We start from the raw sequence: 16178 nt of genomic DNA, 5'->3' as shown, positions 1-16178 counted from the left end.
TCAATTGGAAATGAACCAATCATTAGCAAAAAATTGAATTAAATAAGCTGCAGTCAGACTAAAGTCTAGACTTCATTTAAAAGTTTACTACTAAAAAGGATTAGTAGTTTAATTCATAGCGAAGAAGTAATATAGTTCTTTCGATCTTCTGTATCCTGGCTGGATCACTACTAGCATAGTATAAGTTATCCCCTTAATAATACACTTGATAGTGTTCGGCAATTTAAATCGAACGTCAGAGGAGATAAATTCCCATAACTCGTAATTTTTAGCCTACTGTATACGTTGCTTTACGCTTTCTCAGATCATCCAAGATGAGAAAACCCTTCAGCATTCTCCTATTGGTAGCCTATCTTGCCATACTTGCGGTAAGTAGCAATTATTAAACAATGTCATTTGTTTGCTTAAGAATATTTAATTGCGTCCATTGCAATTATTAAGGAATTTTCAGAAGCACCTTGCACTTATTAGGCTTTAAGGTACAAGCAAACGCTTTCAGTATTAAGTGGCAAAGTTTGCTTTCACCTTAACACGTTCATAAATCAACGGCTATAATAATTCGGTATCTTCCCATTAAATCTATTGAATTATCCACTTGCTATCTATAGTATATTAGATTAATAACAGGCAAGTTTTTGCTAATTATTTTAATATAAGCTCGTAGAATCTTAGCATTTTTCCACGATATACATTACTCTAGCAGAACACCTCGTTATAAAATAATAAAAAACTCTCAGAATGAATATTTTTTATCGTTATTTCTGGAAATAAGCTTACCTGTTATGACTTTCTTATACAATAATTTTCTTGATTGTCACAAATCAGTGCTACAACTAGATTCATAGTTATAAAATAATTTCTCTGATAATATAAACTCAGGCGGACAGTCGTAAATTAAGCCTAGAATCAACTTTATGAGAGCCCTCAGTTTTATAAAGAAATACTGGCACACAAATAAGTTTATTGTCGTTACCGATAATCTTAATTTAGGTTTCGCAAAAGTAACAAGTTTTTAAACAAATTTTTCTGACATTATTTTACTTTATTAATGTCTCTTTTGTAAAATAATGTACCTGGTTATAAGTTTCATGTAATCCCATTAATAATATTAATATTAAATAATTATGATTTCTACTAAGTTTGGCATCAAAGGCCGGCATCTGGATTTTTGGAAGTGTATACATATTATGTGTTAGGGCGTACTCCTACTTAATTACATTTTAATTTTCATATTATAAGATTTATACTTACTATGCATAAGTATATTACAGTCATCTACCACAATGCGATTTACTATGGCATGATAACTTAATAAATTGTTTCCCAAAGTTAGTAGATGAAAATAGTTTATTTCTTAATTTTATTGTTAAATAATACGTTTATTATAATATGGAATAACAGTAGCAAAGTTAGACAACGTAATCCATGCACAGCTAGAGCTCAAACTAAACTTCCTTCACATGAAGCCAGCCTTTTATAATCTTTCTTATAACATATTCTATTCTCACTTAAGTCCGTTGCTATCGCCTCTAAATTATCCACTAATAGTATTGAACTATCCTAATACCCAAATGTAGTATCTTTAACACCATTAGTATCCTACAAACTGGTGCCACCATTTTACTATTTATTATCGGGATCTTGCTATTAAGTTACTTAAGAACCTGTTCCCTGCAGCGTCTTAGAGCAAAACGAAGATACAATTATTTTTTAGCTGTCAGCTTAACTTAACCAAGATTATATACTATACAGTGAGTGTAATGATACACTTGAGGTACTCGAAAATTAAAGCAAGGTGAAATTCTACTTTCTGATCGTTTATACATTTAAAATTTAAAATATTTATTACCCTTGTTCTCGTTAATGTATGGCCCAAAGTCGAGACCTAAACACATAGAGAAAGGCTGAAAGTACAGGCAAGATAACTATTTTCCTAGAACAATCGTAAATATCTTCTTTTCAGCTACTATGAGTCCGTTACTACCGCAACTACCGCAAGTAGCCGACACTAGAACATTTATAAGAGAAATTCTATGCTCAACTCCTTCATAATAATTGCTTCAATGCATCTTTATAGAAATCAATTCAGAAGCAAGTTGAAAAGAGATTATTGTAGTGAAAACTCAATTTAAACTACAACAAAACATTATCACGAACGAGGTTTTGCGAGATTTCGGGATAGTATAATATAAAACAATATATCACACATAATTGGAATAGACTTGTCTAAACACTGTAAGGTGCTGTGTTTAAGCATGATTTCTAACTGATGTTTGATTTTTTATTATGTTTTCTCAACACTTTATTTTCTAACGATTTAAATTTACCTTTGCTCGATGATAAAGGTACGCTATGGATTTTTACTTTAATTTAGATGTAAATACTATAATGCTGATTATATTACTTAATAGGGGTATAATTTGAGCGACAATTTTGGCTTCATGAATGTTGAGAATTTATCCAATTGTACTTGGAAGTATTTTGAATGAGTTACTAGTAACATTGATCAGATTCATTATGATAAAACATTTTTTGGTGTCTATTTTATATGCGATATAGATTCATTTATTTTATAAATTAAATAACATAGTTCGTTAGTTACCATTAATGTTAACGCGGTAGAATAGCAAATTAATTTATAGGAGAAATAATGGATTTAATGCATTAGTTCTATTCTTGGTATTACGAGTTAATTCACAACTATAGTTGCACGATAAATGATCTCATCCGAAACGTTAGTGATATAAGCCATTACATGTATAGTAAAAACTGATGCTTTAGCTGCTAATGTATTTATTCTGATTATATCTAGATGTCTTTCTATCAAGCAAATTCAGGTTAGATGTATTATAAATTCATTCATAGATGATAATACTTAATATCCTAGTACTGCAGATGATAGCATGTAATATTCTAGAATTTATTTCCCAACTCGACTTCTAAATTTTAATTTCGTTAAGCAGCAGTACCATCATTAAAACTGGTGCCATCAGGGATTGTTTATGCTAGGAAAGGTCAAAGATTAGAATTTGCATGCTTCTCCGAATCTTCCCAAAATATCCCAAAATGGGCTACTAAAAGCGACACTAAATTCCCATCAGGTGTTTTCCAAGATCAACAGGGTAGACTCATATTTCCAGCTAATACTGAGTGCCATTCCGGTATTTATACTTGCCAACTTTCAAATCAAGATGGGAGTGTTTCTAAAAATGTAATTTTGGTTGTTGATCTATCGAAGCGTAAGTAGTAGACTATATCGCATTAATACAATATAATATAGCTTTATCTATTTTTAATTCTAATCAATACATAAGCATAATCTCTGCTAAAAAATACATCATACCGTATTACCGGTGAGTTTTAAAGACATTAGAATTTTTAAATTTTCTATTTACAAGCTTGATTTATAATTATTAACAGATGTTGATGTTGATGTTCAGCCAAAGTCAGCTAAGGTTTTACGAGGGGGTACAGCTATTTTATTTAGTAACATTAATGGCACACAGAGTAAAGAATGTGAATGGACTAGAATGGGAGCCGGTTTACCTTATCATCACCAGACATACGGTCCATTCTTAATTTTACGAAATGTTCAAAAATCAGGCGAATATTATACTAGCACTGTTTCTAATAATGATGGGATTGGCCAAGATTCTGTTCAGCTCCATGTTGATGGTGAGAAAATTGAATTAACGCTAACGTCAGTAGTCATTCAATGTTAATATAATATTGACTGCTATTAGTAGAATGTGGTGAAATTAGCTTATTCTCTCTATAAATCCACTATTATCAAATAATATAAATGTTACACACATACGTGTAAAATATTTTTCTAACGCAAAATCCATAATTTTCAGATTATCCTTCGGCTAAAATATCACCATCAAACAGAATTGCATTAAGGCTTTTAAAAAGTGAAACAAAAGATGTATCCTGTAATGGTGCCGGGAAACCAGCTCCATCGGTGACCTGGATTAAAGTTGGAGGTAGTATTGATCAATCATTGGTGTCAGGTGTTTCATTAAAATTTAGAAATCCTAAACAAGAAATGGCTGGAATTTATGAATGTCATGTTTCGAATGCATATGGGAATGTATCGGCACGGCTGCAAGTAGATATAGCAGGTTAAATTAAACATTTTTTTTACAGTAATTGTTACTTTGGAAAATACGAGAGAAGATTTTATGTTCTTAAGAGATAATCAGGCAGATATTACTTTCGATATTTCAGATCGTTACTAAAACTATATGTGATATGTGTCTTATATATAAATTGCAGTAACATCGATACTCCCAGGATTTGATAATAGCAATCCTAATAATGCAGCCTATGGAGCATTTATTGGTTCAGCATTAAGGCCATCTGACTATCATGAAATCAACATCAAAATTAAGCCTACTAAAGTTCATGATGGTCTGATTATATTTCAAAGTAACGGATTTGCAGAAAATACACCCTCGACAATGCATTATATTTCACTAGGTGTTAAAGATCGGCACATTACATTTTACTATTCAAGTGGACCACAAAGTAGCCCTGCTGGAATATCCGGTAAGGTTGTTTATCCACTCATTATTCAAGAAGGCAAGTGGTACCACATAGTAGCAAAGTATGAACGGGGATGGAGTTCGGTAGTAGTTAACGGTGGAACACCGGCATTTACTTTTGGTAGTTTTTTGGGTAAAAGTACAACAATAGATCTATCTAGCTGGATATTCTTAGCAGGATTATCCGATTTAAGCCTGAATCCACTATTTGAAGTTCCATATGGATTTTCCGGTTGTATCTCTCAATTATCATTTAATAACAAACAGATAGACTTAAGTAAGCCAGTCGAAAGTCGTCAAATGGACAAATGCGGCGCTGCCTGTGAAGGAGACCAGGTGTGTAGAAATGGAGGTACATGTCAAAAATTTGCACAAGACGAAAGTTATTTCACATGTCGCTGTAGAGATAAATATTATGGAAATTACTGCGAGAAAATGTATTCTGCGACAACAAACCCATGTAGCCGATCACCTTGTCTGAATAATGGACGATGTATAGCAAACGGTAAACAACATTATTGCTTATGTCCTATGCCATACTATGGATTATCGGACTGTGGGGAAGGTAATAAATAGTACTGTAAATACAATTTAACTGTAGGGTTAAGGCATCATTCTTGCATTTTTACTTAAAGATAGCTTTAAGGTTAACTTGACTAACTTTTAAATTCCTCATGAAGTTAGCGATGTAAGAATAGTAAAAAGTTATCCGATAAATAAAGAATATGCAAGAAATATTTAAGAATATGATGAAATTTATCACTATCGCTTTACGTTTATCTCGACAGTGAAACAACTAAATGCCAACGATATTCCATATTTCCAAAAGTATAGTTACCTGCTCTATTCAGTAAATATTATTAATGAGTAAGTTTCATATTCTTGCGCTGTATTATTTAGCATTGCAACTAATAATAAAAGCATATCAACGATTTAATCGACATCTTATTACAATTTAACTTTTGTTAGTCTAAGAATTTCAGGCGAAAATACATGTCACCATAAGAATTAATTATTGTTTTTTGTGCAGATATCAGCAAATTCAGTTCGAATTTAATGCCTTAAACTTAGAAGGTGCCCTATATTGGATTGGTCAGGTAAGATTGAGGGGTATAATCATTTAATATTCTATTACTTATCACTGTAAATATATTTAATTCTAAATTCACTATTGTAAATGCTTGGGCTTATAAAGAGACTACAGTAATCACTGTTCGTCCGACGGTAGATTATGTAGCCAATTATTGATATCCTATTGAGGTGCTACTCTCAAATAAATTAAAAGGTCGAAAGAAATCGTTAAGAGATATATAAAATTAAAAGATTGACACTGGATATACGTGATTATAGATTAAGTGGAATCTTAAGATTGTACTGAGCGCACATCTACGCTAAATAGTTAATACAGTAAATATTTTAGCTTTTGGTTAGGAATATCCCATTGAGATATTTCGACACTATAAAGAAGTAGTTTGTGTAGTAAAATGAGCAATGTCAGTTATCTAATTTTGATCATTTCTGATTCTGAGACACTTTTTTCACATATCCTCAATTTAATATCTAAAAATTTGTCTTTTAATCAATCCAGAAATCAGAGGGAAAATATCTCTATATAGCCTTGATAAAAAGTAGGCTCGAGCTTAGGTTAATACAGAACAGAACAATGTCTATTTCAACCTCATTAATTATACTAATAAATTTTTAATTACTTATTATTCATATGCATTCGGATTTCATCTAAAAGTACTATATTCTATAACATCAATAGATTGCATGTTAATGGACGCGAAAATTACTTAATTTCATCTCAAAATATCGTTACTGGGAAGTACTATCAAGTCAATGTGACTAGGTATAAGATCTTAAGATCTTTAAAAATTACAATATCATAATATACTATCTATAATATCTATAGAATTTTTCGGAAGAGTAAACTTGGTTAAAAATCGAATCTAAGCAATTTTGATGTATATCTCTTATCTTACAGGAGTTACTCTAGCATTAAAATGTTTGTCGATAACTTCGAAGCTCAGTTATCCAAATCATCCAATCTTGGCCCATCAAGACTGGTAGTAAATTCCAATTATGCTTACATAGGTATGTAACTCGACAAATGCTGATACTATTAAGCCTAAATAGAATTTAAATGCAGAAATATTTGTCAGACGGTTGGCTATAATCCTACAATAAATATCCTGGCAGCTTTATAGTAATATTGATAACAATAGTGGAGTAGATCAGTTGCTACATTTAGTTAAATGTACCTATAAAATCGCGGGAAATGCACAAAACTTACATGTTAGCATTCGTAGTCTACATGTTTAACAGTCATAATATTCTGATTGAAACCAGTAATTGCCAATAACATGTTGTGATGGAGGGTTCAATATCTCAGAGGATTGAGATTTAGTCGCCATTTACAATTATTGCACCAAAGGGTTTATAAAAGTTACGCTTTATTGTAGGTTAGTAAAGTGAAGTACAGTGAGGTAGTTACGGTAGATCAGCGTGCAAGCTGTCGTGAGTAACGAGTAGAAGTATTAAACTGCGAGAGGCTGTTACGAAATAATACAGTTGTTGTAGACATAGTATCGATAAGATTTATCATATTGAATAAGCCTGTTTATTCAGTATATTTCTGCAGTTGTTCTGTAATGATGACGATTAAGTCCTAGATAGCATATCTAAGAAAATAAGTTGTTATCTTATTATGAATAAGATAAAATTGTCGTTAACATTCATGGTATGTCCGTTATTGCACATTACTGGTAATTGTCCCTTATATATAACGGCTCCTAACGCATAATAAAGTTAGTTCGGTACTTAAGCTCTATTGGACTCGTGATTGTTCATTACTCAAGCCCTACTGGACTATTAAATTATTGTTACGATAAACTAGAAAATGTAACAGAGACTAACTAGAAGACTAACTGAGAAGCTAACGAACTCTGAGGTAGAAATAGCCGGTATTTATAATTTTAAAGATAGAGAACATGCAGAGAATAGGATTGTGGAATTAGATACAACATATACCATAACAGGTTACAAAATAGCAGATGATTGTAGAAAACAGCGAGTACCGTAATAACTAAATACAGTAGTCTATATATGAATGTAGAGTAAGCGGACTGTAGATCTGTCTAAATATAAGAGCAATACAACATGTATATATTTAAGAGTAGAATATAGTTACAGTATATTCTAAATACACTACACATGTAAAGCAAAATTTCAGCGATAATCACAAAATAATGTTATTTAATTCAAACCACGACTGAAAATTAAGTAAAAAGCACTACAAAAATTTAATTAAATTTTTATCAGAGATGAATAATTTGTCTAGCATCTAGCATGTACTTGTTTTTCTAGTTCGTGATAGTTACTAACTAATCTTTCACTTCAAGGTACTAACATCTTTTCGTACTAATATCTGGTAATTTCATGATTACATTTCAAATGGTAACATTAGCAGGAGTTAATTAAACTGCAGTGTCACAATGATTAAGACTGGAGTTTTCCCAGTAAGGATAATGTATATATATCTTGCCATAAAATCTTTGTTTTAAATGGAATCGAAATGCAATCATGATCAAAATATCGGTTATAACCCTGCACGATTTAAAGCAAACGTAAAATAATACATGAAAATAAATTAGCTACATAATTTTACAATGAATAAAGCTTTGGATACGACTCGATAAATACTACTATTACAAAGTTCGCGTAATGTAAGAGTGATATTCTACTTGAAATTTGATACTAAGGTGGTGCACCAGATATTTCAGCAAAAACAGAAAATAGACTTTCATCAGGATTTTCTGGTCAGATAAGAAATATCCAGCTACAAGGAATCATCTTTACGCCAGTAGATGCAATTTATGGCGTCAACATTGGCAAACGATGATTCAATTGATCGAGTCATTATCGTCTGCTATGATAAAAATTGTCTCGTTTGATTAACATCAAATTAATATGTTAGCAGTCTTTGCTATAGCATCAATTTCAACATAAAATCAGGAATCTACGATACTATAAGCACAATACTTCGGATAAGAAATTTTAGGTTTAACACTTGTATGAAAATACACTGTTGTTATTGCTGACAATTAATATCATTAATAGAGTAAACTGTAAATTTGCTATCTAATCTTGAATTCGTCAACACGCCGCATGAGTATATGTAATTGTTTACCTGATATTTCTATGAAACTTCGCGATTTATTGGTGTCGTTGTAGAGTCATCAAAATTCATAGTTTTCACGCCTGATTGTCCCTAAAAAAGCTTTATAACTGAATTACGGTCAATTTATATAATTTACATAAGTTATTTACCATCAATAATTTTTGTTGATCTGATTGACTGCATAACCTGATTAACCAGTTTTGGATAGATTGATCATTTAATGTGTGATTGCATTTTAAATACAGCTATACTCAGAAATATATAAGAGCTCTAAAAATTATAACAGTTATAGCCTTATTTCTACATATTCATGACGGTGAGGCAAGAAATGGAAATAAAGAAAACGTGATTGTAAATATGCCATGCTTTAGTTATTTCTTAATCATTGCTATTTCTTCAAAAGTTACGAAAAGTTACTAGCACTCTTATCAGATAAAATTAATGATAGTACATTATAACTATGAAATAATCTGTGGGTATTCTATTACTCAGAATATATTAACAGATTTGCATATTATTATTAAGGAAACACGGAGAGTTTTGTTAGAATGATGTGAATATTATTAATTTTATGAATGATGGAGTTATCTGAAGTAGTTTTCGAATTTTCATTAGATTCTGTCATGCTCTAATATACCACCAATCTTGTTGCCGCTCGTAACACTCAGCTACATTAAGATATCAAAGTGAGCTTAATTGAAATCTTATTAGAGTTTTAGTTTTAACAGCTCTACTTGACCTGCAACACCTAATCCTGTTCTATACCAGTATTTTATACGCTGTAAGAAATTTACTCATGTGATGTTACCGTACATAAATGATTCTAATTTTAGCTAGCATAAAGCTAGATTAAGAATTATCATAATAACAATTTATTTACTTTCATTAGTTATGCCTTGTATCACAAGATGTAAGCTCACGTTAGAATTTTAGCAATATTTTTATCATAGATTGCATGAGAATAAATTAATTAAAATTACTATGCCTCGAAGTTGATGATTTGGAAACTTAAAAATTATCGACTAAGTAAATGAAAAAGGATCTATAAAACAGCTAAGATTGCATTTGGTGGTGTTTATACTTATATCATTATTTATATTCATGCCGCAGAATATTCTCGTGAGATAAGTTTTTGGAATAGAAAAATTAATTAATACTTTTTTAAAGACACAAGTACGGAAACATTTTAGAGGATATGGTTATTTTATCTAGAATCATGCTGAGACAGACTGATACATAAGGTCAAATAGTCTATTTTCTAAGCTACCTGAAAACGAAGTTCAAAATAAATAATCATAAGCACCAGAAATTTACATTATTTACACAGTAAGTGTAATGATTACCTGAAGTAATAATCTCGTGACCTCTACGTATTTTTAAATCAATTTTAGGTGAAACAATATTAGCACTTTATACTTAAGTAATTTCAATGTGAACGAGTCTCTGCTAATAAAACTTCGCCAATTACAATTTGGCATCACTGCAAGGATAAAATTAATAAATCTTTGAGTCACACTAGCCTGTTGAAAATTTATACCGACAATAACTGGTTCTGTTGACTATAGAAGTTTTAATTACTTTTAAATTAAAAGCGATTCAATATGTACTCGCATATCAAATCCTCCTAAGATTGCTAATTATGAAAATTTACAATGAAAGGAGGATGCTGCTATGCGGACTTTTTGATGCGTTCCGGATTAGGTTTATGATTTTTGAAGATAAAATAAGGCAATCTAAGGCAATATTGGTTACTTTACTTAGATTATATATCTTATAAAATTAGACCTTCTTAGATTGGACAGAATAGTTGGTAGCTTTCAATACACTAATCAAGTCTAAAATATGGCATACTGCTAGTATTTCCATATCACAGATTGTTACAATTATATATTTGACGTAATGTAGCAATGTTAGGATTGTACGGTTCTGTTGCTACCGAGAGGCTTTAGCTATGCTGTAGTCAGCGTAGCCAGTGATGCTGTTTCGTGTTGGATCAAGTGGCTTAACTAATCGGTACGCAATCCGTAGAGCAGTATGTTATAAGTGACTTGATAACAGAAATTAATCATTTAATTACTTACTCAATTTGTTAATCAGTTAATAACTGAGTTAACTGCTTAGAAAATTCATTAGAGCTCGTTTGGGAACTTGAGAAATAAAACTACCTTATTTTATAACACGTTAATGAAGTACTGGTATTTAATGGAGAACTTATAAGAATACCGCATCTGTTGAGCTAATTTACTGACACAGCCAAGTAATTTATTACTTTAAAATCGATTATAGCTTTAATTTAATGAAATGCATGCAATTATAAATCTTAAATCATAAAATATGGTCAGATAGGAGTATGAACGATACCTGTATTCTTCTGAAATCTTTAATCCAATAAATATACAATTCTCCTCATCTAATTGATATCACTTATACTAAATATGCACCGCTTCTGGGATTGGTATTACTAAACTTTCATAATAAGATATCAATTCAAAATTAATATCTAAATAGAATCTGCAAAGTTACTGTTTCAAAAGCTTTAGTCGAGTATATGATAAGGCTAGTTATGAAAATTGTCACTATAAATTGCGTCTTTTCCTTTGCTTATCTATAGTTTATCCTGTCATTAAAATACTATCTCCATTGAAAAGCAGCATTTCTGTAGTATTAATGGATTTATATTCAGACTTATGATGAAGTCTTCAGTCAAATAACTGCAATAAATATGGAATCTACAGCATCACAAATTTGCTATTTCAATTCCCGTGAGGATATCTCTTTCAAGATTTTTACTACGAAATTCTACCGATTACCTTTCTGTAATACTACTTATAGCTTTTACTGCTATAATGAGCTAAGAATCATAATCATGAGGGTTATCTGAAAATGATAGAAATATGTAGAAATTACAGAAATAGCGTCAACATACACATATACCATAATAAATATTTTCATTATCTTCAAGTTTATTAACGCCAACAATGCTGTGATACTGGGTTCAATGAGTCAGCGGTTGTGAACTTGGTTACCATTCACAAAATTTTACACCAGGAGTTTTAGTAAAATTGGATACTTACGGTAGATAAATGTTGCTAGCTAGGAATAGCCCTAACTTCCAACACAGTTTGAGAGTGTTTTCTAACCTACGCTACTGTAACTTGGAATGCCAATCAGTTGGTATTTCTAAATAGTAATCAATAGGATTCAGCCCAGAGAAATCTCCAAACATTTTAGAAAATCACATCCCATTTAAATATATTATCGGCGAAGCCGCTGCTTATTTAGGCTTCGGTGCCTAAAACCGGTTTAACTACACGAATCACCTCGTCTATTAGACATTAACCAAATTCATACTCTTACGAGCCTCCATCTGAACGAATTAAACATAGTCCAATCCTAATAAATTTACTGTATCAGTATTATGGTAAGCAATTCCTATTAATAGTTTAACAAATATTTATTTGGCTAAACTACTTACGTATTTTATCTAAAATTAGAAATTGTATTTTAAACCTTAGCATCCTTCAAGGTGATAGACACAATCTAGCTAAACTAATTGAAAATTACTATTTTAGTCTATCTAATTTTAAATTAAGGATTGCTGATACATCCGCTGTTGATTACTGAAGTTACAATTAAGGAAACCATAAGCATTGCATGCATATAAACATGCATAGAATTTAAGAGAAATAATGTATACGTCACAAAGATTACTTTCGTGATAATTAATTACAGCGTACAATAGTATCTACTATAGAGCAGCATATAAGCTGTCTTAAAGTAATGAAAGGAAATATTAGCACTGAGCCTATTACAACTAGCGAAATTTGAGGTAGAACTCAGTTGTATTTATAGTTTTGGAGACTATACACACATGCAGAAAACAAGAATATCATATTAAATATGATATATTCAGTATATAGCGTAATAATCTATGTTACATCAAGTGATTGTACGAAATATTGATGGCTGTAAGTGCTATAAATAACTGAACACGACAAGCTATATTTGACTATATTGTAAAAATTTCTTGTATTTAAGAACAATAGAAAATGTTAGTAAAAATACGATCTGAAAACATTAAAAGCAATACAAATACATTTAACCTAACCAATCATCATACTACCGAAATACCTGTAATGTAGTTTGGGGCTATTTTTATAGTATTCTTAATTACAAAAACGGATACGCATTTAGTCGCACTCATTAATAAGTCTTTTTATTAGTTTAAAATTTAATCAGCATCAGCAGAACTTCTATCCACCAGTATCTATAGTTCCAATACAACCAAATTACTCATTCTGTTTCCTGCCAAATTCTATATTTATAAATCATTTAACCTCACATAATCATTACTATCATTATGCAATAAGCATTTCTTCTTCTTGCAGAATATATATCCAGAAGAGAATACAGTATATTGCAGGAAGCAAGTACTTATTCTGTTCTACAACTGGAAAATAATGATTGTTTTGTTTAACATTCTTCATTAGGAATTTAAAAAAGTATCAATGCCCTATTGTTTCTTCCCCACGCATATTTCAGAAAATAGAAATAGTTAAAAAGTATACTAATTTCTGTTTATTTGATAATTTGTAAGGATGATTGTGTGAATTCTTCAAAGGAATTTCCTATCCGGAAGAATCTGATATAGCGCACAAGCTCCAATCTGACAAGATATACGCTAATTATCAGTTTTATGCAGCACATCATAAAAACAAATAGCCCGTAATTTTTGGTATATCTAAATATAGTATAAAAATTTATAAAGAACATTACAATAAAACTCATTAGTTTAGCGGAAATAATGTGCAATGATCTTTGCCGATTCTACGAATAGACAAAGTCATTTTTTACATAGTCATTTTAAATTTACAGATAAGTTCTTAAAAATTAATACAGTTCTTCATAAAATCTTTGTTATGAATAAAATTTAAGTAACGTGAATGAATAAAGAAATTCAGAATTTAGAGCTTTACATTAGCAAAGCCCTACAAGATCCAATTTCAGTTTGTAAATTCTTTAATTTAATTTTAATTTTAAGAATTGCCAATACATTGTTAATATGACCAATAATCATTTTAATTTGAAATTAGTTAGAGCTAAATTAGAATGCGGACAATAATACCTAATAAGTAGCTATACATAGCTTAGTAAAAGCACTAGCTAGATTAATTACCTAATATCAGAGCAGTAAAGTGGTATTATTATGTGCAATGACGAATATACCATTACGTTCGTACGCGAGAATAAATAGAAAACGAAGAAGAATTATGATAATAAGAATATCCTATTTTTGGTAGCCGGCCATATTGGTATACTTGTATTGCTAGTTTTAAATTATAACTATATTTGTAATGATAATATAATTATAATCAAATGGTCTTTAAACAGTAATGTACTTCAGCACCCACAATACTAGTAGGCCATAAGCTGCCCATATAAAATAATGGGCTATTTTCAAATTATCCAAGTTACAATATTCTCTATACTACTGGGCCAAATAGTCTTCCGCTAAAGCGAATACATCATCATTACATAAACAACTGTTTAGCTTGTCCGAAGACGATTTTGATAAGTAATAGCAGCAAGGCTGATATACGACGTCTTTTTGATAACAGAACTACAAATTAAACTGATTATTAGCAAATATACTGAGAGCCAGCCTGTAGTATAATCAACTCATTATTATACTCCTAGTAATAAAGGTATTGTAAATATGAAATTGGCCATTCATAATCAAGGCTCCATTGACATAAAATTAATTTTCGCAATAGGAAGCTAACTTAGTCCCTCCCCTACGTTGGCGGCTATAATCATTTACGCAATCCATTCGGATAGGGTATTACGTAAGCTTACTTTAACAAATTATGCAAATACTTACATTTCTCAAAATCGATCAAACAAACCCAAAGAATAAAAAAATTTTTCATGCGGTCGAGCTATTCTACATTTATCTTAAAAAAATATTTGGATGAAGCCATTGCATGATATTGTGCTTGTCTAGTTTACTTTATAGAACGGCATCAGAATTATGACTTTGTTTATATTGTTATTTGATTGGCATTATCGCTATCAGAAGGTTATATTAAGAACGGCTCAAATTGCATAAATATCAATACTTCAATTGGCAATGATTATTATACTTAAATCGGTTTAAAATAGAATAGCTAATCAATCAATCGACGATCCAATCATTAACTTTACGCAAATTACGATAATATTTATTTGATATTTAAATAGGCATAATATAATAAATATTAACAATTATAATTAGCATTTCTTAGGAATGATCCAGTCACAGAAACAGTTATGCAACCGTGTACCATGTTAGTGTTATAGAAATCTAGTTCTGTAATTTATATGTATTTCTCTAAGTTTCTCTGACTTTTAGTACGGATAGTGTCACGGTACGAACTAACGTGAAGAAATAGCTATCTAAATTTGGTTAATATAATATAGTGATAATATATTACATCTAGTTCCTTACAATAGGAATTACTGTAATTATAAATGTGTTACAGTAAATTTAATGCTGTGCTGTAATGTGTACTGAAATGATCCTGTGAATGGACATATTGTAGTCCGACTGTGAAAAGCTAGTTAGTAGATGTTCTCACCAAGTATTTTTATAAGATGACTTGTGAATGTTAGCTGCTGTAAAAGGGTATATGAGCCCGTCAGATAGTTGAATAAAGCAGTTTTCAATTGTCTAGTTGAGTTTAACGTAGAATCAAAGGCGTCTAAATTCTTGTGAGTAGGGATACTGAATCCCGGAGACTATAGTAATTTAGAGATTTGTTTTACGTTATCCTTGTCACGAAGCTGGTTTGTGACAGATAGTCACTAAACAAACGTATTGCCAATTCATCTACATAAAATCCCATGCACTTACCTCGATTACCAAGAGTACAGGTGATTAGGGGCAGACAGCACCCAGATTTAGATTCATATTCTTCATCAGAATAAACAAATTGTAATGTAAATGTATAAATGAACATAAACTAGGCTACTATAGGTTACTACATAGAGCATAAACTAGGCCAGTCTAAAATATACTCTGTATACTCTAGCATGGGGTATAGTCTAGGCTCTTACACTGAATAACCTCTCACTTAAGTTAATACGTTTGTAATCTATATAAACCTTTAAGATTTACTTTAAGTGATTCATCAGCGAAACATTAAAAATAAGTAATTATAATAACAATAAAAGGAGTACATAGATCCAATACTGATTTACTAAGTTCTTAGCGAATTACCAAGCTATTAATGGGATATTTACATTTCATTTAAAAATTTACTATTTAAATAAAGGATTTAATTAAGTGAATTAAAAGATTTACAAATGCTTAAATCCTATTGAAAATGATTAGAATTACATAGTAATAACCAATTACATCAAAATAAATTCTCTTTATTAAAATGCATAATTCATTTGTGCATCTTCAG

General features: G+C 30.7%; 1 protein-coding gene across 1 annotated transcript; it reads left to right on the top strand.

Annotated features, from left to right (window-relative positions):
* Window positions 1-2812: 2812 nt before the first annotated feature.
* Window positions 2813-6726, top strand: TRIADDRAFT_57624 (uncharacterized protein; the record flags this gene model as incomplete). Its single annotated transcript, XM_002113788.1, has 11 exons — window positions 2813-2837; window positions 2994-3239; window positions 3421-3675; window positions 3858-4124; window positions 4279-5112; window positions 5336-5414; window positions 5578-5644; window positions 6136-6191; window positions 6316-6399; window positions 6535-6616; window positions 6700-6726. The coding sequence occupies 11 exons, from the start codon at window positions 2813-2815 to the stop codon at window positions 6724-6726; spliced, it is 2022 nt and encodes a 673-aa protein (XP_002113824.1).
* Window positions 6727-16178: the final 9452 nt, after the last annotated feature.

The sequence above is a fragment of the Trichoplax adhaerens genome, genomic scaffold (assembly GCF_000150275.1).
Source record: "Trichoplax adhaerens TRIADscaffold_6 genomic scaffold, whole genome shotgun sequence".
NCBI lineage: Eukaryota > Metazoa > Placozoa > Uniplacotomia > Trichoplacea > Trichoplacidae > Trichoplax > Trichoplax adhaerens.
This window is presented reverse-complemented; position numbering and strand designations above follow the sequence as displayed.